The 21,053-nt window shown below is 36.1% G+C and overlaps 4 protein-coding genes across 5 annotated transcripts in view; 3 read left to right on the top strand and 1 right to left on the bottom strand.

Annotated features, from left to right (window-relative positions):
* Nucleotides 1-34: 34 nt before the first annotated feature.
* Nucleotides 35-4,740, top strand: LOC123309047 (transcription termination factor 2). The gene is made up of 12 exons (XM_044891892.1): nucleotides 35-310; nucleotides 551-1,404; nucleotides 1,472-1,601; nucleotides 1,874-2,173; nucleotides 2,266-2,530; nucleotides 2,583-2,853; nucleotides 3,126-3,408; nucleotides 3,499-3,638; nucleotides 3,742-3,945; nucleotides 4,014-4,220; nucleotides 4,276-4,433; nucleotides 4,495-4,740. The coding sequence occupies exons 1-12, from the start codon at nucleotides 283-285 to the stop codon at nucleotides 4,640-4,642; spliced, it is 2,988 nt and encodes a 995-aa protein (XP_044747827.1). The 5' UTR covers nucleotides 35-282; the 3' UTR covers nucleotides 4,643-4,740.
* A 539-nt stretch (nucleotides 4,741-5,279) lies between these two features.
* Nucleotides 5,280-9,349, top strand: LOC123309864 (leucine-zipper-like transcriptional regulator 1). The gene is made up of 7 exons (XM_044893154.1): nucleotides 5,280-5,644; nucleotides 5,698-6,121; nucleotides 6,177-6,340; nucleotides 6,506-6,717; nucleotides 6,893-7,388; nucleotides 7,717-8,194; nucleotides 8,559-9,349. The coding sequence occupies exons 1-7, from the start codon at nucleotides 5,517-5,519 to the stop codon at nucleotides 8,982-8,984; spliced, it is 2,328 nt and encodes a 775-aa protein (XP_044749089.1). The 5' UTR covers nucleotides 5,280-5,516; the 3' UTR covers nucleotides 8,985-9,349.
* A 325-nt stretch (nucleotides 9,350-9,674) lies between these two features.
* LOC123309914 (probable 39S ribosomal protein L49, mitochondrial) lies at nucleotides 9,675-10,440 on the bottom strand. The gene is made up of 2 exons (XM_044893222.1): nucleotides 10,279-10,440; nucleotides 9,675-10,227 (listed from the first exon to the last, which is right to left on the bottom strand). The coding sequence occupies exons 1-2, from the start codon at nucleotides 10,345-10,347 to the stop codon at nucleotides 9,766-9,768; spliced, it is 531 nt and encodes a 176-aa protein (XP_044749157.1). The 5' UTR covers nucleotides 10,348-10,440; the 3' UTR covers nucleotides 9,675-9,765.
* Nucleotides 10,441-11,170: 730 nt separating this feature from the next.
* Nucleotides 11,171-21,053, top strand: part of LOC123309910 (neurobeachin) — a 452,107-nt gene continuing 442,224 nt past the window's right edge. The window contains exon 1 of one of the 2 annotated variants that reach the window (XM_044893215.1): nucleotides 11,171-11,523. In XM_044893215.1, the coding sequence (XP_044749150.1) occupies nucleotides 11,356-11,523 (168 nt within the window). In that variant the 5' untranslated portion in view covers nucleotides 11,171-11,355. The remainder of the gene's footprint in view (nucleotides 11,524-21,053) is intronic. The other variant, XM_044893217.1, reaches the window with a different exon arrangement.

Below are 21,053 nucleotides of genomic sequence, written 5' to 3'. Positions count from 1 at the left end.
CGGAAGCATGATAAAAGTTTTTCAAAAATTTTTGAATAAAGAAACTGTCTTCCATAGATTAAATGACTATACTCAGAATTATTGTATGAAAAGACAATTTTCTGTTTTTATTTAGGAAAAAAATTCCAAGAATGTCAAAGCTCCGTTTGAAATTCAAACTCTGCAGAAAAATTTGAAATATTTTCTGTTGTGCTCAGTGACATAAATTTGAAATGAAATGGTCTCGTGCATTGTGTGTTGTGTATTCGTTTCCTGAAAAATTAGGGGCTTAAGATCTTAAGAATGAATAGGAATTTTGGAGAAAGTTCAGGTAGAGCATTAATAGGCAAATTTTCTTTAAATGGGCCCTATGAGAGATACCACTCTTTTCACAGGAGAAATTGACCGTTAATCTTCCGACGAAACCACTTCATTTTGAAAACTGAATAAATTTCATTCAAGATTAATAGATAATTAAGGATCTTGTCTCATTAAAATATATACATACATAATTGTCCCTGTATTTTTAATACCAAATCTGTTGCTTCATTTAAATATATATCCTTTTCAGATTACTCTGATGATGACAGTTCTATAATTATAAGTAAAAAAGCAATGGTTATAACAGACACTACTGATGATGAAGAAAATGATACTGATGACGAGAAATCACAGTCTATCATTGATGATAGCCCGATAAAAAATGACAAATCTGAGAGTAGTTTATTAATTACAAGTACTCCAGATGATGTGGTATCAAAAGTACGAGGAAAAAGTTATTTTTCTGCATCTGTACTTGAAAAACAATCGGTCTCTAATAGTCTTAGTCAATCTAAAAATGATGAAGTAGAATCAGATAAATCAAATTTGTTGAGTATTTCTGAATATGATAAAAAACATATGGGAAAGAAAAAAGAATCATCTCTCACTTCTACATTGAAGAAATATGATAATTTTGGTACTCAAGGACGCGATCAGATATTGATATCATCAGATAGCGAAGATGCCATGAAACCTTCTAATAGGGGACGCTCATTCATGACTCCCCAAAATAAAAAAGTGGAAATTGAAAATTCCGATACAGAGGACTCTGATCTCGATTCTGATATTATCGATACTAGTCAAATTCTTGATGACTCTTTCAATGCGGAAACTCCCAAACCAAAAACTCAAAATGAAAACTCTGTAATAGTATCTAGTGATTCAGATGAAGTAGATACTATAAGAAGAACCAAGGATAACAAACAAAGTAAAGGTAGCAAGATGCAAACGAAATTGGATGATCTTTTTAAGAAACTAGAACCCCCTAGCGCTCAAAAAAAAAGTATTGATAACTCACAGAAAAAAGTAGAATGTAAGAGGACAGAATATAATGACCAGCTGATGTTGGTCAGATCAAAAGAACAAGAAATGCTTAAAGCACAGGTGAATATATTGATTTTATCATACATTGTATCAACTTAGATAGTAACTTCACTCTGTTATTCTTCAGAAAATCATGTCTACGATCAATATATCCAATCTTCCTGATAAAGGTCTGCTATTAAAAAAACGCTTCGAAGAAACCAAAGCAAAATTTTTGGAAGCCCAAGATCGACTACGAAATATGATTGTTGCTGAAGGTAAGGTATATAGAATAAATTGTTAAATGTTGGAAGTCATGAATTACATGAGAAAGAATAATTGAAAAAGGTATCCATAAAAAAATATTTGGCAGTATTGTCTTGATCCAGGGTGTTGAGAATAAAATCGTAAATGAGATGAATTGTAAGCTTGAAGTATATAGCGCCATCTATCAGAATCCAAATTTTCTTCAAAATTTAACTGTCCCTAAATGATAATTAGAAACCATCATATTTCAATAAAATGGCAAGCATTGCTTTCTTATTCGCAGAAGATGTACCTGTAGAACAAGGAAAAAAGCCAGTAGTGGACTGGAATAATCTAGAAGCTGGTATTGCCATTGTCCAACCCAAAACTTATGGCAAGAAAGGACTGGAAAATTACCAAAATCAAAAAGCTCTCACCGTTGAAAGCTTGGAGCAACTTCACGGTTCCTTGAAAAATTGTCCTAAAGACGACCAGATGGCAGACGAACCCAAAGGAATTAAGGTCACCCTTATGGATCATCAGAGAAGGGCCTTGGCCTGGTTGATGTATAGAGAAGAGCAAAAGCCACCTGGGGGCATTCTAGGTATTTTTTCTCAAAAATCCTGCATGCATTCTCAGAGTTCAGCATTTTTCTTTTAAATATGGGGTCTTTTTCAAAAAGAAATACTTTTCCAGCGGATGATATGGGTCTCGGTAAAACGCTCACAATGATATCTCTCGTGCTGAAAACGAAAGAAAATGAAATTGACCATGATGACGAGAGGGACGAAGAAAAGGAGTCCCTCTCTAAGAGACACAGAAAATATAACGGAGGCACTTTGGTTGTCTGCCCTGCCAGTCTTCTTAACCAATGGGCTCAAGAGATAGACGTTAAACTGCGAAGAGGAATGCTATCTTATAATGTTTATCATGGACCGAAAAGGGAGGACAAACCTAAAAGGTTAATTCAAAAGACTTTCTGCATTCTTTTGTTGCATGATCATAATTTTCAGGCTTGCGGAGCATGACGTTGTTATTACAACATATAGCATAGTGATGAATGAGATGGAGAGAGAAGGAGCTATATTCCGAGTGAGGTGGAGGAGAATCATTCTCGATGAAGCTCATCAGATAAGGAATCACAAAGCGCAAACTTCTATTGCTTGCTGCGCTCTAACCGGTAAATACAGATGGGCCCTCACAGGCACCCCAGTTCATAATAAGGAACTTGATATGTATGCTCTATTGAAATTTTTGAGATGTTCACCTTTCGACGATTTAGGCGTAAGTTTCTTTTTTTTTACGTGTAATTTGCGAATTAACATTTTTTAAATTCACATTTTTCATTCAATTTTCCAACTTTTTCCTTTTTTTTTATTTATTTTCATCATTTTCAATGACAATTCTGTTTTCTTTTAAAGCACAGCTCAGTCAGAAGTTAATATTAGAGTTTTTGCTAAATTGCTCAGGTCTTACATTTTTCCTTTCATTCTCCAGTTTGAATAGTGGAAGGAATAAAAATGATCATTCTTCAACGCGCAACTTGCATTTTTTAGGTCTGGAAGCGGTGGGTGGGTGATAAAGGAAGCGGTGGGGGCGAAAGATTGACAACTGTTATATCATCGTTGATGTTGAGACGAACTAAAGCTGAACTGATGGCAAAAGGAGAGTTGAACAGTATGCCTACTCGCAAATGGGACCTAATTCCGGTTACTTTAGATGAGAGCGAGATGAGCTTATATCAAAAAATCCTATTATTTTCCCAGACTTTATTCGCGCAATTTTTGCATCAGAGAGCCGAGAAAAACCAAGATATTATTAACTTCAGAAATCCAAACGGTAAGAGCTGTTTTTGAATTCGTTTTTGAATTAATGACCTTAATATTATGTGTGAAGTGAGTAATATGTATTTTTTTTCCAATATTTCAGCCGATACCAATAGTGAGTACTTCAAAATGAGGAAAAAATTGCTGGCTTTGAACCAAATGAGAGAAGTAAACCAGCACGAAATCTTGGTTCTGTTACTCCGCTTGAGGCAGATCTGTTGTCATCCATCGTTAATTACAAATGTGAGTACACCAACGTTTTATTGATTCTAGTGAAAAAACATTGGAAAGAAGCAGAAAAAAGGTTGTTTTATTACGATTTTGAAGAAAAATCTTTTGTTTCAAGATGCTGCAAGGTGATGAAGATTTAGGAGATGATGAGCCTGAGGAACAGGAAGAAATCAACCTTCTAGATCAGCTGAATAAATTGAATTTGGACGATCAGCCAGATATTTCGCCAGTGGGAGAAGTGGTGGGATTCAAAGAGGCTACGAAGGGTATTTTGAACCCGTCACATCCGCTGTTTGCTAAAGATCGTATGAGTAGCAAGGTAAAAAGAGAACAGGAGTTCAGGATTGATGTTCCTCATTAATTCCAATTTTTTATTCTTAATTACAGGTGAAATCAGCCATGCAATTGATTCCCAACATATTATCAAGTGGGGATAAAATCATTGTAGTATCGCAATGGACAAGCTTCCTTGAACTATTCGGCTGGCATCTGAAAGAAGCAGGTATAAAATTTACGAAATTGGATGGAAAAGTTCCCACATCGAAAAGAACAGAAATGGTGACGAACTTCAATGATCCAAACACTAAAGTCAAGGTAGATAAATCTCCGATTATACTTTATCTTATAATGAAAAAACTTGAATTTACAGGTTTTACTATTGTCGTTGACTGCCGGTGGAGTGGGTTTGAATTTGGTGGGAGCGAATCACCTCTTTCTGCTAGACCTGCATTGGAATCCTCAGCTGGAAAATCAAGCTCAAGACAGAATATACAGAATGGGCCAGAAGAAAAATGTGAACATTTATAAGTATGTTGTAAATTCTTGGAAAATAACTGAAAGGGGTATTAATTTTTGGTATATTTTCTAGATTCATGGCCAGCGAAACTATTGAGGAGAGGATTAAAAAGTTACAAGAGAATAAAATTCAGATATCAGAAAGTATGCTGACTGGCTCGAAGCATGCTATCGGTAGTAAACTTAGTTTACAGGATTTGAAAATGTTGTTCAGTATGTGAAAGCAATTTTATGATGTGATATTCTACATTAAGTTATGACTTAAAAATTTTATACTTCAATCATTAAAAATTTTGATAATAAAGTGTTATTTGAACTATTTTACAACTTTGAATTTTTTTTATTCAGAGAGTATTCATGCAAGTTTCATTTTTGCAAAAAAAAAGTACGTAAACCCGTAAACTGGGCCCCCATGGTGTGTTTGTGGAGCTTTAAAAACCTAACCTAACTAAAGAAGGGAACCAATCCACCCACCCATCGTCAGATCATAGATCACTTGGAATCACAACATTTCTTCCACTGAAAGGAAGTGTCAGAGTCTTCACGCTAGGTGACGCTACCGTAGCTGTGGTTTCCCTAAAAAGAAACCATTATACCATATTTGGTATTTATATTTTTCCCATGAATTATGAAGGGTCCATACCTGGATCAAATATCATTATGATTGATGAACTACTTTCATCCAACAACGAATTGGGCGCCCGAGTTAGCCCATTTAAACAGTTGGCGCTCTAGCGCCATCTATGTATTAAACTAGAAAGATGAGTCTGTTGAAGTGGAAAATGTAGAAACGAGAAAAAAATATGGAAGAAATCTTACCCGTTGACTTTGTTGATGTTTACAATTCTTATTTCTGCTTTCTGCTAATTTCACCTGATACTAGAAATCGAAAATTGAGAAAAAACTGAAAATGATAGAAATTTTACAAAAGTGAATTTGCTAATGCAAATTGATATTAATAAGAATGAAGGAAATACTAAACATAGTCTCTGTACTAAGTGTATAAATATAATTTTTAGATGAAATTCATTCTACAGTTCTGAGTATATTATTGTTAGGGCGATTGATAAATAATTGTGTCTTACTGAGATCAAAATGGGTTCTACCGTTGTAGAAAGTAGCAGCAATTGTTTCGATAATGCTCTCACCCTAGAACTTGGACCTATGGAAATTGTTCATCGATGGAAGCGAATGCCTGAATGTGACGAATTTGTAGGAGCTAGGTTGTTTCACCATTTTCGCAACATTGAATTGATAAATAATTCTAATTTTCTAGGAGGAGTAAGCATACGGTTGTTGCTTTCAAGGAGGCAATATATGTATTCGGAGGAGATAACGGTAAGAGCATGCTGAACGATTTACTCAGATTTGATGTCAAAGAGAAATCATGGGGTAGAGCCTTCGCTACTGGTATTCCACCAGCTCCAAGATATCATCATTCTGCTGTTGTCCATAATTCTTCAATGTATGTCTTTGGAGGTTATACAGGAGATATACACTCAAATTCCAATCTCACGAATAAAAATGATCTCTTTGAGTATAAGTTTCTTTCTGGCCAATGGGTGGAATGGAAATTTGTCGGTAGAACTCCTGTACCCAGATCAGCTCATGGAGCTACTGTCTATGATAATAAATTATGGATTTTTGCTGGCTATGATGGTAATGCTAGGTTGAACGATATGTGGACTATACCACTTGTGGTGAGGGTTCACTGATATTTGAGGTGTGGACAAAATTAATTTGATACTTTGGCAGGGTGATGCACGTTTCTGGGAAGAAATTGAACAAAAAGGAGAATGTCCACCAACTTGTTGTAATTTTCCAGTTGCAGTAGCTAGGGAGTGTATGTTCGTTTTCAGCGGACAAAGCGGTGCAAAAATAACGAATTCATTGTTCCAGTTCAACTTTCAAGAGAAAACGTAAGTGTAATGTTTCTATTAACGTTTTCAGTAGGTATGGCAACATTTGAGCTTCTGGGGATCAATCAGCATCTTTTAGATGGCTCTGGTGTCTGGCATACATTGAAAAATATAGAAGAAAATTATTGCTTTTTTCTAATTTTGATTGTTTTTTGGTACTTGTAGATGGACTCGTATATCAACAGAGCATATTCTGAGAGGTGCACCACCCCCACCAGCCAGAAGATATGGGCATTCTATGGTGGCATTTGATAGGCATTTATATGTTTTTGGGGGAGCTGCTGATAGTACTTTATCAAATGATCTACATTGTTTTGATCTAGATTCTCAAACATGGTCAGTAGTTCATCCAGTTCCCGATTCATTTGTGCCTTCAGGTAAATATTAGCTAATTTTTGTACTCTTATACATTCACGGTATAACAAACATCAACAATATTTCTCAGGATCTTCCCTTTCCCTTTGATGTACCATTCTAGAAAATATTGCTTTATGCTTTTTTCTTTTCTTAGTTGGATCCCCTGCCCGTTTTGTGATACCCACTTTATTTCAGGGCGACTTTTTCACGCTGCAGCCGTTGTGGGAGACGCCATGTTCATATTCGGGGGTACGGTCGACAATAACGTCAGAAGCGGCGAAATGTACCGTTTCCAATTCTCCAGCTACCCCAAGTGCACCCTGCACGACGATTTCGGGAAGATCCTGGAAACGCGACAATTTTGCGATCTGCAATTTCTGATCGGCGCCGATGAAACCAGAATCTTGGGACATGTGGCCTTGGTGGCCGCAAGATCGCAGTATCTGAGGACGAAGATCAGGCAGGCCAAGGAGAATAGGGATAAACATTTGGAGAAATTGTTCGGAACGACCAAAGTACCTTTCAACGACACCCCCCTGATTCAGGTCAAGTTGCCCGACGCAGATCCGGAAGCTTTCGAGATGGTCTTGAATTATATTTACATGGATTGTATAGATCCTACGAAGAAGGCTAAGAAGGACGAAGACCCTTTCAGTAACAAGATCGTGCTGAGAATGATGGACGTTTACAGGTAAATGGGAATACGGGAACTTGCAAATTCAAGCTTATAATGCGCTGTACAGGCTCAGTGCAAGATGACAAGCATAAACGTTGAGTGAGTGAGCGCCTTATCAACAACTGGTATTTAAGCCATTGTTCTTTGTATTTTCTAGTAGCCGCTGTTGCCAAATCGTAAACTAGAAACGAAGCTATTTAAAACCTCATATTTGAAGAATGATTTTGAATAGTTTCCGCGGTGCATTTGAAAAATTCATGAATGAAACTCATAATTATTCAGTTTAAACTTGCATATACTGATATGATAACCCAAATTGAGGAGAATTCCCCATTATTTATAGATTAGCAGTGCAATTCAACATGGTCAGACTGGAAAACCTCTGCATCCAATACCTGAATGCCACGATTTGCTTGAAAAACGTGCTCGTCGCTCTTCACAACGCAGATCAGCTACAGCTGAAATTCATCAAAGAGCACTGCCTCCGTTTCATTGTGAAAGAATCCAACTACAATCAGATAGTGATGAGCACCGAGTTCGAAGACTTAGATAGGGGACTTATGATAGAGATTATTCGCAGGAAGCAGAAACCGCAAAACAGAACTAGCAATCCGTCAGATCAACAACAAAGTAATACAAACGGATCATCTCTGGAACAAGATATGGCCATGTTCCTTATAGCAACTGGAAAGGAATTTTGCGACATTGATTTAATACTGGATAATCATGTTATACCTGCGCATAAGTCTATTCTGGCAGCACGATGCGGATATTTTGAGGCCATGTTCAGATCATTCATGCCTTCAGATAATACTGTCAGAGTGAGTATGAGTACACTTTTTTAACACTGGCTGTGCCTGCCTGCTTCAGAGGACGATATGAGCATTTTCAATCGTGAATGCCCAGTCGAATGTTACGCTCATGTCTGTAGCGTTCTCGAGCACAGAACACAAATGATCTCTAGCTACATTTCAGTCTATGCTTGAGCTATTTTCACATCCCTTGAAATCACGTTAGTGGCTAATAACGTGAAGTTAGCCGAATCTTTCCAACTCTTTTGATGATTTCGAATTTTCATTTTCGTAAATTTATACGAATATATTTCAAAAATTATTGTTAATTGCCTCTTTCACATGAAATATATCTTGAAATGATTGTTTCAAGAATCTCTACAATATTTTTCAGATCCGAATTGGGGAAATGGTTCCATCCAAGGAATCATTCGATTCACTCCTCCGTTACATTTACTACGGCGACGTGACTATGCCGCCCGAGGATTCCCTCTATCTATTTTCAGCACCGTTTTTCTACAGTTTCACGAACAACAGATTACAAGCCTTCTGTAAGCAAAACCTGGAGATGAACGTTACATTTGAGAACGTTATCCAGATATTAGAGGCAGCTGATAAGATGCAAGCTAGCGATATGAAAAAATACGCATTGGATCTGATTGTGCATCATTTTACTAAGGTTGCAAAATTGCCGAAATTGAAGAATTTGAGTAAAGAGCTCATACTGGATATTTTGATGGCTCTCGCCAATGATATGAGCGAGACGAAGATGTGCCAAGATGTTTCATCTGGTAGTTTGAATAGTGATTATTTGTACTGAATTTAGGCTTATTATGCATTCGTTTCGATGTGAATCTTATATATTCAATGTTATCTTTAGAGATTCAAGGTGCATACCTTATTTTCTTCAATTTAAACTATTTCTTAGCTTTAGAATAATGCTGTGATACAATGGTATAAGAAGGACGGACTTATACATACATGTTTAGAGAGCTGTGAAGCTGTTTGTTGATGATTAATTCGGAGTTGTTAGCTTCTTCATCTGAGAAGGTGTAAGATGGCTCTGCTGACATTCATTCAAAATGATTGGGTTTTTCACTGACAAAAGAACTTTTACAATCTTCAGACGAGACCCAAGTGGTGACATTATATTCACCATATATCATTAATAAATCAAGAAAACCTGGAATTGTTTTTCCTTAATTTTTTGGAACCCCCATTTTATGAAGATATAATAATGATAAAAGATGGCATAGTGGTTTAGAAGGTGAGTCTTTTCTTTGCAAATAAAAAATGATCAACCCACCTCTTCAAGTTCAATGTGATTTCATCTCAAGTATGGTTGCAAAGCAAATGACTGAATTGTCATTGTTCACTATGGTTCAGAACACTCAAGACTGCCTAAATAATTGTTGGAGTCATATGAAGAAGACTGTAATGACAATAAAAACATTTTGTGAATAGATTTTTTCACAGTAATATGTTAAGAAGGAAAGCAGAATTAATAATATTTGGTATAATACATTTATTTTGAAATGAAATCAATAAGTAAACTTCATATCAGTTTTCTTCTCTGAAAAAATCCAACGATTTATTTGCATTTAGAATCCCTTTTCTTGCAGCCAATATTTTATAGCGTTTACATAATCGCCATTTATTCTTATACCTCCAGTAAACTCATTTATTTGCATTCTGATTGGTTTTTTACTCATAGGCTGAAGGAACGTTTCAAGCTCTTTTCCTAATAGCCATATGTCACCTTGAATTTTTCTTACTACGGTCAGTCTTCTCATACCCCTCTGTTGGATGTGCAAGTACACCGGTATCATATGATTTTTGGTTCTAGGAATAAAATACGGGTGATCTTTCGCATTTCCGCTTGGTGGTTTGAATTCGGAATGATATTCCTCTTTTTGTGCAAAGTTTGGGACAGTTATCGGAGGTATGATTCTTTCAACATATTTCCATTCATCAGGTGATCTACTTATTTCATATTTGGTGTTTATCTGTACATTTTGGATTGTAGGTGAACTGTAATAACTGTTCAAACGAACTTGCTTATACTGAAAAAAATTGTGGTTTACACACGGCCGGGAATTTGTTGATATAATTACCTTATTGGAAACAATATTTCTACTGCAAGTTCGCAAAAGTGTTTGTGATCCTCTCAATATCAACTCCATTTCCTTCTTGGATCTTCAGAGAATCGAATAATATATTGTGTATTTTTCAAAGAAACTTTTTTAAAATAACATAACCTGAAATTTCAATGCTCAAGATACCTAGTTTCCTGTAATTGTAGCCTGAAATTGAATCAAGTTTCAGTTGCACGATAGATGTCACGGCGATCGAAATCTGAAGGATATAGCATTATATCAAAGATTGTAGCTTTGCATTATTAATTAATACTTCAAAAAACGGTATGGAGACCAATCTTTGTTCAATGGTATTGGTATTTATAAGCGGAAGTTTGATTTGTTACCTCTAAAATATAGATGATGCAGGTTAAACAGCGACTAAAATTTCGAGGTGAAGAAGTTTTCTGTAACGTCTGTAATTGGATGCTTGCTGCTGCTATCTATTATGGAACTTCGTTTTAAGACTGTAGATTTCTATCTTAATAAAGTTTTCTGTAAGTGGAAAACAGTTTTCTGTAACAATATCATGAAAAAAGGTTTCTGTAAATATATCAGGAAAAAAGTTTCCTGTAACAACGGTTTCCGGAAAAAAGTTTTCTGTAATAAAATTTCGGAAAAAGTTTTCTGTAATTAAATAAAGAAAAAAGTTTTCTGTAACGAATTTGAAAAAAGTTTTCTGTAAAAAGATTTGGAAAAAGATTTCTGTAAGAAAATTCGAAAAAGTTTTCTGTAAGAAAAGTGTTTTTTATCTTGATACAGATTTCTCCTCCTGAACATTTAGCGGTGTGTTTCTACTTTATCTTGAAATTTATTTTCCTTTTCAATGAGAAAACAATTAGAGAGCTTTGTGGAAACTCCGCACCGGCTTGTGTATATGCGCGGCTGCCAGGCTGTCAAGTCTTGCTGTCAGATAACACAACATGGTAGTGCATATTATGCCCTGTTATCATCATGTGATATGAAAAGTTACTGAAAATTGTGCAAAACCAAGTGCGTTTTTTCTGTGTTCGTGTGGAAATTTTGAGTGAGTTTATTTTTCCGTGAAATATCACAATGTCCGCTAAAGCGGATTTGACTTCACACCCTCTAAGTGAGATAAAACACCCTGAAGAAGTTATCAGGATGCCCCTTCAGGATAACATCAAATTTGGTGTTTTGATAGGCTTGATCGAGGTGGGCCAGGTTTCCAACAAGGAGGTTGTCAACACAGTTCTGCAATTGGTGAGTAAAAATTAAAAAAACTGAGGCTGAGTTGATTTATTAACCTACAATTTTATTGACAACAAACGTCGGTACTCAACGCTGATATAAACTTGTTTTCCACCGGGAAAATGGGTTGATGTATGATGCATTCTATATTTGCCTTATATGTTTAAGAAATATTCGACCCCCGATTTCTGGAACTATTTATTTTTACACGATCAATACCTTTTCTTCCTTATTCATGAAAAACTTTTTTCAACCCCTTTCCTGAGAAAATTTTCCAACCGTTTTCCTAAAAAAATTTCCAACCCTTCTCCTAAAAATCATTTTCTTCAAAAAAATCTCAAATTGATTCTGGAATCAAGTATTCGTGTGATTTTCGGAACGCACTGAAGATATCACATTTTTTATATGTATATGATGAAGGTATATCGGTGTTAATTTATCAACTTCATTGGTCCGAAAATATCGAATACAATTAATCATATATCTTCTTTCGTTGGGAAGGAAACAAACACAAACTTTGTGATCGGCTTCGAGTTTCTAGATAATGAAAATGTGGGTATTTCGGATATTTTCTAGTTTAGGAGCGACATTTTTTCCATTAATGACGATAAAAACATGTAGAATTTTTCCATTTCACTCGTGAACGGTTCAAAGTTATTGGAAATACGCTCGGAAATACGTCCAGAAGAGAAGTGATCCAGAAATTTTTTTCTTCACTGAGCAAATGTAATATTAACAGCAGGAAACATTCATAAGAATATAGTGGAAAAAGTTATTCAGTTTGCTATAGGTTTATTCTCGGTTTTATTATCGGTTTAATTGCAATTTAAACTCGAATTTAATCAAGCCAACTTGAATGAATAACATAGATACCTCTCCATATTAAATGCTTTGTGTTCTTGACATTCTCGTCAAATTATGTGCAAGTGCTCTGTGTCTTCGTTTCTAGTTCATGAAAATGCGTTTCCGTATATTTTCTGTTTTAATCCCGCGATTTCTAAAGATGAGGTCTCAAAACATGTAGAATTTTTCCATTTAATAGTCCTGAACGGTTTGAACTAAGCGGGAAATACGCCCAGAAGTGATCGTGTAATAGAAGCATGGAGAGTCATCCAGAAAATGTCAGGTAACCCAAAAAAATTTTTGTTATTCAGTAAATGGGATATAAATATAAATAAACTTAACGCCCAGTGTAAGGTTTAGCCTACGAAAACATTCTTAAGAATACAAGTACCTACTCCTTAGATTGCAATTTAATCATATCAACTCTGTGCCTTCGTTTCTAGTTCACAAAAATGTCTTTCCGGAAATTTCCTAGTTTAATCAATAGAATTTCGCGATTTGCTGCGATAAGAACGTTTCAAAAATGTAGAATTCTTCCGCTGCTTTCTCGTGAACGTTCCGATAAAAATAACATGAGAAATTCGTCCAGAAGTCCAGAAGTGATGGTATGAATTTGTTCAAGAATGTCTGAACTGGGAAATAGAAGCATGGAGAGTCATCCAGAAAATTTCAGGTAACCCAAAAAATTTTTGTTATTCAGTAAATGGGATATAAATATGAATAAACTTAACGAGCAGTGTAAGGTTCAGCCTACGAATACATTCATAAGAATGCAGAGAAAAAATTATCAAGTAATCCCTAGGTTGCAATTTAATCATATCAAGTCAAAAGAATGACATAGATTATATTGATGTACATATTTATTTTTTGGGTTCTGTGAAAACGCTCTGTGCCTTCGTTCCTAGTTCACAAAAATGTCTTTCCGGAAATTTTCTAGTTTAATCAATAGAATTTCGCGATTTGTTACGATAAGAATGTTTCAAAAATGTAGAATTCTTCCGTTGTTTTCTCGTGAACGGTTCGATACAAATAATGCGAGAAATACGTCCAGAAGTCCAGAAGTGATGGTGTGAATTTGTTCAAGAATGTCTGAACTGGGAAATAGAAGCATAGGGAGTCATCAAGAAAATTTCAGGTAACCCAAAAAATTTTTGTTATTCAGTATATGGAATATAAATATAGAAAAACTCAACGACCAGTGTAAGGTTTAGTCTACGAAAACATTCGTAAGAATGCAGAGAAAAAATTATCAAGTAATCCTTAGGTTGCAATTTAATCATATTAAGTCAAACGAATGACATAGATTATATAGATGTCCATATTAATTTTTTGGGTTCTGTGGAAACCGAGGTGGAAACGCTCTGTGCCTTCGTTTCTAGTTCATAAAAATGTCTTTCCGGAAATTTTTTAGTTTAATCAATAGAATTTCGCGATTTGCTGCGATAAGAACGTTTCAAAAATGTAGAATTCTTCCGTTGTTTTCTCGTGGACGTTTCGATAAAAATAACGTGAGAAAAACGTACAGAAGTGATGGTGTAAATTTGTTCAAGTATGTCTGAACTGGGATAAAGGAGCATCCAGTAATTTTCAGGTACCTAACGAAATTTTTTTATGAAGAAAGTTCGGAAATACGTTTGCAAACAAAATTTTCAATGAGTTTTCCCACTTTTTGGAAGATTTTTCTTCGAATACCTTGGATAATACAATTTCAGATTTTGGCTAATATTCGTTGTGGTGTTCCAAGTATTACCTACTACGATGATCTTATTTTATTATCACAGTTTACTTATTTGAGCATGTCAAACATTGGTAGGCAGGTATAATTGGAGATTACTTCATGCCATTCGTTTATTTGTTGAAGTTTATACGTGATAATACATAGTTAGTGTTGTAACAATACGTTCTGATTGTGTGAACTTGGGTAGAGACTTGGGTTAGTCATAAAAATGGACAAATGAATTTTTTTTCGAATGAAATGATCTAATATGTGTTATAAAAGGGTACCTTGTGGGTTTTCTAATTCCTGCTCATTCAGATACTAGAATTGTAACATTCGTTTCTATACAGGGGGATTATGATTATAGGATCTCAGCTCGGGGACTATAGGGTGGCCCCTTTTACTGTTATTGGGCAGGGGAAAACATAATTACTATATGCAAATCAGGTTGTCCAGTGTTTCAAGTGTCAATTCTGCGTCGGTTACTCTGTTGTATAACTGTATTGTTATTTAAAGTGGACGGTGATGAAGTTATCATCTCCGAGGATGCTTAAATATTAGTATAGTCTCTGACACAATGTGGCCACGGTTTTTTCCGACTTCTCCTCACTCCCAATGCATCAATAATTCCTTCGCATCTTCTCTGCATGCTTTTCACCAAGGTATTGGGGATATCCGGCTCAGTTTGTTGCCAAAGTTGTGTGAAATTGATCAAGGCTTCCTACAGTCGGCTGTTGATAGTTTGGGCCTCAAAAATCTGGTCGGAAGTAAAAAAGAAAGAAAAATTAAACCTAAAAAGGTTTCAAAATTCCTGAAATTCTTTTACTTTTGTGGAGCATTACACCCTCGCTTATACCAATGACGTATAACTTCTTAAAATAAATTCTTGATTCTAGCAAAATCTGAAAAGTTTGTTTTGTAGTTTCATCAAATTTGAGAGATAACAACAAGATGTTATAGTGGAAGAAAGCGTTACTTTCAAGCACAAAATTAAATAGCCCACTTGACTGGGAATGAAGTCACTATGTTAACTCGACTTGAGTATAATTTTTCTGAATATTTCCCATAAAAAATTCCATAGAGGCATTAGACGAAAATGCAAAAGGAACTGACTGAATTAAATTGGATAATAAATAGTTCGCTCGACCGTTTTTTCGCAATTTGAACGGCCCATTTCTTCACCGCCGACGCCATTCGAACCGTCAAAAATACTCCACCAGTTGGGACCGGACCCCGTGATTATTCATGACGATTTCTGCTCGGGAACAATGAAAATCTCGTTCCCATTTTCCGGCGCTCGATAGAACGCCCTCCCTCGGGACTTGGCGTTATTTCCCGCCGGGATAACCGGAAGTGGAATTAATGTTGTTTCGTACAGGTCTCGGCCTCTGCGACGGCAGGTTTATTCCCGTTCGATAAGCTAATCAACTCACTCATTAGTCGTCCCACTGCGAGGATGTTCCATTGTGCCCGATCAACAAGAGTCGACCAGAGAGGCTCAACCTTTGAAGTCGATCCCCGTTTGGGGTAGGTCGGCGCCTATTTGAAAAACCCGAATCCTCGGGTAAAATACGCCACATGATGTAAAAGATTTATTCGGAATAGAAATGAGGAAAGCGGTTACGTCAAGTCTGGAGATTCGGCACGTTTGTTGGTATTCATAAGTTGAGCTGTAAAGGTACAGAAATCGTCCAAAACAGCATGAGTATATGCAGCCTTAGTGCCGCGTGGGAATCTGGTAACAACGTTTTTTTTATAGTTGGGGAGCCCAAGAGGGAAATTTTGGATTTACGCGAGCGTGTCAGATTAATACAAAGGGAGATACCCTGGACCCTGTAGTCCCTGTAGAGTACCTCTACCGAAAATTAGATCTGTATATAGGAGGAATTGTCTAGGACAGCCTGTCAGAATAGTAAAAAAAACGATCATGGTACCTACATTCTCGAGCGCGCCGGTGGCTTTTTTTTCTTATATTGACGCTAATGATTCAAGAATAACGAAAAAAATATAATCTGACAGTTTCAGCAAGCCGAAACAATAAAAATTGGCCATATGGGTCACAAAAATCAGTTCTTTAGAATTATCTCCTCTCCTGGGCTTCAAATTGTTTTCGCATTCAACATAAAAGTTGTAGAGCATAACATTTCCTACAAATTTTGTCAGAAGCAATTTTTTCTACGTTAATATATATACGGAATTTTCAAACAATAGATTTTTTCATTAATTAAATCCGAAAGTTCAACAAAATCTCACAATTTCCCGAATACATCAGAAAACTCCCGAAAAAATCGAATAATTTTGCACTTTATACGAACCGAGTGAACGAGGGAAAATTTAAACGTCCGTTCTCCGCGAATTCTAATTCAAAACTGACCGGGCGACTTACACAACGCGATCGAATGAATAATGCATTATGTAATTCGATGATCTTATCAACGGTTAACGATTATAACGTTGATTTGTGGAGATTTCGGATATTTCAAAATATATGTTATTTTCAAACAATAGATTTTTTCGTTAATTGAATCCGAAATTTCAACAAAATCTCACAATTTCCCGAATATATCGGAAAACTCCCGAAAAAATCGAATAATTTTGCACTTTATACGAACCGAGTGAACGAGGGAAAATTTAAACGTCCGTTCTCCGCGAATGCTAATTCAAAACTGACCGAGCGACTTACACAACGCGATGGAATGAATAATGCATTATGTAATTCGATGGCGAATCAACGGTTAACGATTATAACGTTGATTTGTGGAGATTTCGGATTCGGATATTTCAAAATATACGGTATTTTCAAACAATAGATTTTTTCGTTAATTGAATCCGAAATTTCAACAAAATCTCACAATTTCCCGAATATATCGGAAGACTGCCGAAAAAATCGAATAATTTTGCACTTTATACGAACCGAGTGAACGAGGGAAAATTTAAACGTCCGTTCTCCGCGAATTCTAATTCAAAACTGACCGGGTGACTTACACAACGCGATCGAATGAATAATGCATTATGTAATTCGATGACGAATCAACGGTTAACGATTATAACTTTGATTTGTGGAGATTTCGGATTCGGATATTTCAAAATATATATAGAGGAAAATGCATGGTACATTACGGTCGTCTTTTTTCGAGAAACTAATAATGCCATCAATTGCATTACTCTATCTTCTTTTGTTTTGGAGTTATAGGTGGAAATTAAAATTTCAACTTTGGTCATTATCTCCGTTTCTGTTTAAGCTAGGATGTTGAAATAAAAACATTATACAGACACTTTTTTATAGCAATCCAGTGGCGTACTATGATTTTTTCCAACAGGTATATTTTGCTGAGCTATAACTAAAGATGTATTTTTTCTAATGAAAACAGTAGTTAAAAATGACTTAGAAAGACTGAGGTATCGTTCTAAAACGGCAAAAAAATGACGATTTTTTCTAAGTCATTTTAAGCTACCCCTGTGTATTGCTATCAAAAAAGTGTTTGTATTGTCTCTTCGTTTCAACATCCTAGCACAAACAGAAACGGTGATAATGACCAAAGTTGAAATCGCCCAAATTAAAATTTTGGCCTATAAATCAAAAACAAAAGAAGATAGAGGAATGCATTTGATGACATTATTAGTTTCTCAAAAAAAGACGACATGAATGGTACATTTATTTTTCTTTATCTCGTTGGGTTAAAAAGTTGTAGTTAAGGTATCACAAATTTTGCCCACCCTGTACAAGTAACGATTTTTTTTGCTTTTCAAAGGGCCGTTGTGACCTTGCGTCACGTCCAAATTGTCGGTCCTTCGAAATGTAGCTTCCTTTGGGTCCAATTAACATATTTTTATCATCTAAAAATTTGACAAGCTCGTAAAAATTTTTTATTCACCATTTTCAACTCTTCCGTACGGCTAGCCCCACCACGCAAACTGTCAGATTAACATGAATTTATTATCAGATACACGTAGGGCAAAATATACAGTATCTTAATCTGACAGGCTCGAGTATGTACACCAGACGATGTTACATATTTGAGAACATGTAGAAGCTTTCCCCACCGCTTAAAGTGTATACTTCATAGAACCTTTTTTTCCTTCTTCCATCTAATCTTCAAAATCCACTAGGTCTACATGACGCTCGAGTAAATCCCAATTTAGCATCGTCGGCTCCCCAACTATTAGCTGAGTGAAGGATCAACCTAGTTAGGAATTTAACATTGGAAGTACAAATTGGTTCGTTTGGATTGAAGTTATAGCATTGCATTTGAAATTTGCCAGAAAAAAAAAATAAAAACTAGCTTCATTACCCGTGTTCGAGAAGGCTGTGAAAATAGAGTAAGGTACAGTGACTCTAACAAGTGGCGAGAGTTGGGAAATCTTGCATTTTGCAATAACATGGCAGCTTAAAAGCACATATTACAATGCTGCAATGTGAGGCTTAGCTCATTCAGCCATATTTTTCACGAAGAAGCCTACCGTAACTCGAATTCATCCTATGCGATCGAAATATCAAATCCCCTTTTTTTCCTGTCGCCTCACCCCCTTGAGTAGGACAACAAAAGACCTTTCTTAGCGAAAATCGTCGACACCCTTCATCCCCAAAGTCCCTGTTGTGGGCGGTGGAAACAACGGTCCGTTGACCAGATTGAATAAATCGAAAAAACCGAGACCAAACAAATAGAAATGTTCTGGTTCTGAGCTCGTTTGGGAAGGAGACGAGGATCATTCTGTCGCGATAGAGTGGACATGTTGGGGGTGCCAGGATACTTTGGATTACTCTTCTACCTGTGGGTGGCACGGTTTGGATATGAAAGATTCAATGAAAAGTCGACGTATGAAAGTTGGGATTTCGCATGGATATGGAAAGAAATCTCCTCTGTGCTGAGGAAAGAACGATTTATTTATTCCGCTTACATTTTCCGATGAGCGATCTTCTGTTTCTTCTTGTTCTGAAAATAAAGGGGTTAGGACGAGGTGAAAAATTGTACCGAGGTTATAATTATTTCATTGGCACAAAAGCTGAAGTTATTTTAAATCATATTTCCTTTAACATCTGTCAATTTAACTTGTCTTTGCCACCTTCTACGTCATCAACCTTCCAACTGAACTGAATTGTAACCTCTTCTTATACCTACCTTTGATTATCACAAACCGGTAGTCTTATTTTACCATAAGTGACATTGACTCTTCAGTTAAAAGTACGTCTGCTGAGCTATTTGTCTCCGATTCTGACTCAGAATATCCACTAACAAGAAATAGAGAGAAACGTAAGTTTTAGTAAAAATATAAAAAGATCAGTGAAACTAAAGCGACCTCGACCGTAGCTACGAAAGCGGCAGTAAAAGGAAAAAGAAGCAGCATTCACCAATGCAAGATAGTGGTAGGTACTAGTGGCATTACTGACTGAAAGAAATTCTGTTATTCTTTCGAAATTCAGGTGGACACAAGTACCAACGGCGAAAATAATGAATAAGTAAAAATTATACCGAGTTTTTCAACATAAAAAAGTGTAGAATCATTCGGGGTAACTGAGCGCAGTGGGTAAGTGTGCGCAGTGCGTATATCTCGACTATGCATTGTATGGAAGAGGGGTTCATTTGGGTGAAGCAAGGGCGCAGAATCGCCAAATTAGTTTTTCATAGGAGTGCGCCGTGCGACGTTTCGTTAACTTTTTATTTGCAATCAATCAAATTCACTAGTTTTCTTGTTAATTTTCAGCATCTCTGCAAATTCTGCCAGGTGCAAGTTCCGAGTCCGACAGTGTTAAACAATATTTCATTCGATCATGGGCATATTAATCTAAATATATAATAAAAAATTTTAGGTTCTCTTAGCTGCTCAACTCTATAAGAACGTCAATTCAAATTTTGGCTTACTGGGGAAAGTGTGCGCGGGAAAGTGTGCGCGGGAAAGTGTGCGCATAGATTCATTATATGGGCATTAGTTCAGTGAGGAATAAAATATGACATTGTTGATTTTCTTGGTTAAGATTCGATCAATATTGTCCTATTTGTTCGGAAAAATATGAAGAGCCACCAACAGGTGAATGTATAGTATCAAGTGTTGTGTTCACCAGGAATTGTGGCACGAACAATAATGCAGTGCTTGTAAAAAGGCGCTTCTGTATTGACAATAAACAGCATTTCTCTAATATTGTAACAATTTGATAGCATTATTTTGTAATTTGTTATGATTGTGCGGTTCACTTACACTTACTCGCAAAACGGGGCATGTGAACGCACTCCGACATTCACCATTAAATTTCTTTTTGCGGAAAGAAAACGTTTTTGTTTGTTGGCTTTTTGATGTTTTTTTATAGATTAGAGAATTCTCTATCTTATGAATATGTTTTAATTTTCCTAGCTTCAACATTTGAAACAGGGTATGGCTTGAAAGGCAAAAGTGCGCACAGTTGCCCCGAATGACTCTATGCCTGAAAGTAAAAAGTAGTTCATTTTTGTTGAGCCCTTGGGTCGATTTCAGCAACTTTTTTCTGAATTATACACAGAAAGTGAACAAAAATAATGAAAAATAAATTTTTATTCAGAACAGACTGTGGAGTGAATTGTTGACAGATGATAAAGTTTAGGAAAACTCAGATGTTGCCAAATCTTTTCTGAACATCTGCTTTCTCTGTTCGGAACAAAAAACTCGAAAACTATCAGGGATATAGGTTAACGAAATTCAAATGAATTGTTTTAGATATAACCAAATTCTCAGAAACAATCGTACGTTGAGTCTAATAGGCCATGCACTGTGGGACATCCTATAGTCAAAATGAGGAATCAAATTAGATAGATAAAAAATTTCCAGTCCCTAGCGAAACATACATTATTTGGATATAAGCCTCTGTATGGTGTCCTATACCATCTAGCGAGAATCGATTCTGAAAGGGTCCGATATTCAATCAGTTCTCCGTCTGGTCCCAAATAGCAAACAAAAGGCGTTAAGGTCATTGCGTATCGGTTACCCCGTGAGGGTGAAATGTCGTTATGTT

This window comes from Coccinella septempunctata, chromosome 3 (assembly GCF_907165205.1).
Source record: "Coccinella septempunctata chromosome 3, icCocSept1.1, whole genome shotgun sequence".
NCBI classification, from domain to species: Eukaryota; Metazoa; Arthropoda; class Insecta; order Coleoptera; family Coccinellidae; genus Coccinella; species Coccinella septempunctata.
Note: the sequence above shows the minus strand (reverse complement) of the source record. Positions and strands in the feature narration are given on the sequence as shown.

Coding starts and splice junctions, on each gene's coding strand:
- LOC123309047 (XM_044891892.1), top strand. CDS start 283: ATGAATAGGAATTTTGGAGAAAGTTCAG. Junction 311..550: donor GAATTTTGGAGAAAGTTCAG/GTAGAGCATTAA, acceptor TATCCTTTTCAG/ATTACTCTGATGATGACAGT. Junction 4,221..4,275: donor ATCCAAACACTAAAGTCAAG/GTAGATAAATCT, acceptor TTGAATTTACAG/GTTTTACTATTGTCGTTGAC.
- LOC123309864 (XM_044893154.1), top strand. CDS start 5,517: ATGGGTTCTACCGTTGTAGAAAGTAGCAGCAATTGTTTCGATAATGCT. Junction 5,645..5,697: donor GACGAATTTGTAGGAGCTAG/GTTGTTTCACCA, acceptor CTAATTTTCTAG/GAGGAGTAAGCATACGGTTG. Junction 6,122..6,176: donor TGTGGACTATACCACTTGTG/GTGAGGGTTCAC, acceptor ATACTTTGGCAG/GGTGATGCACGTTTCTGGGA.
- LOC123309914 (XM_044893222.1), bottom strand. CDS start 10,347: ATGGAGTTGATATTGAGAGGATCACAAACACTTTTGCGAACTTGCAGT. Junction 10,228..10,278: donor GAAATATTGTTTCCAATAAG/GTAATTATATCA, acceptor AATTTTTTTCAG/TATAAGCAAGTTCGTTTGAA.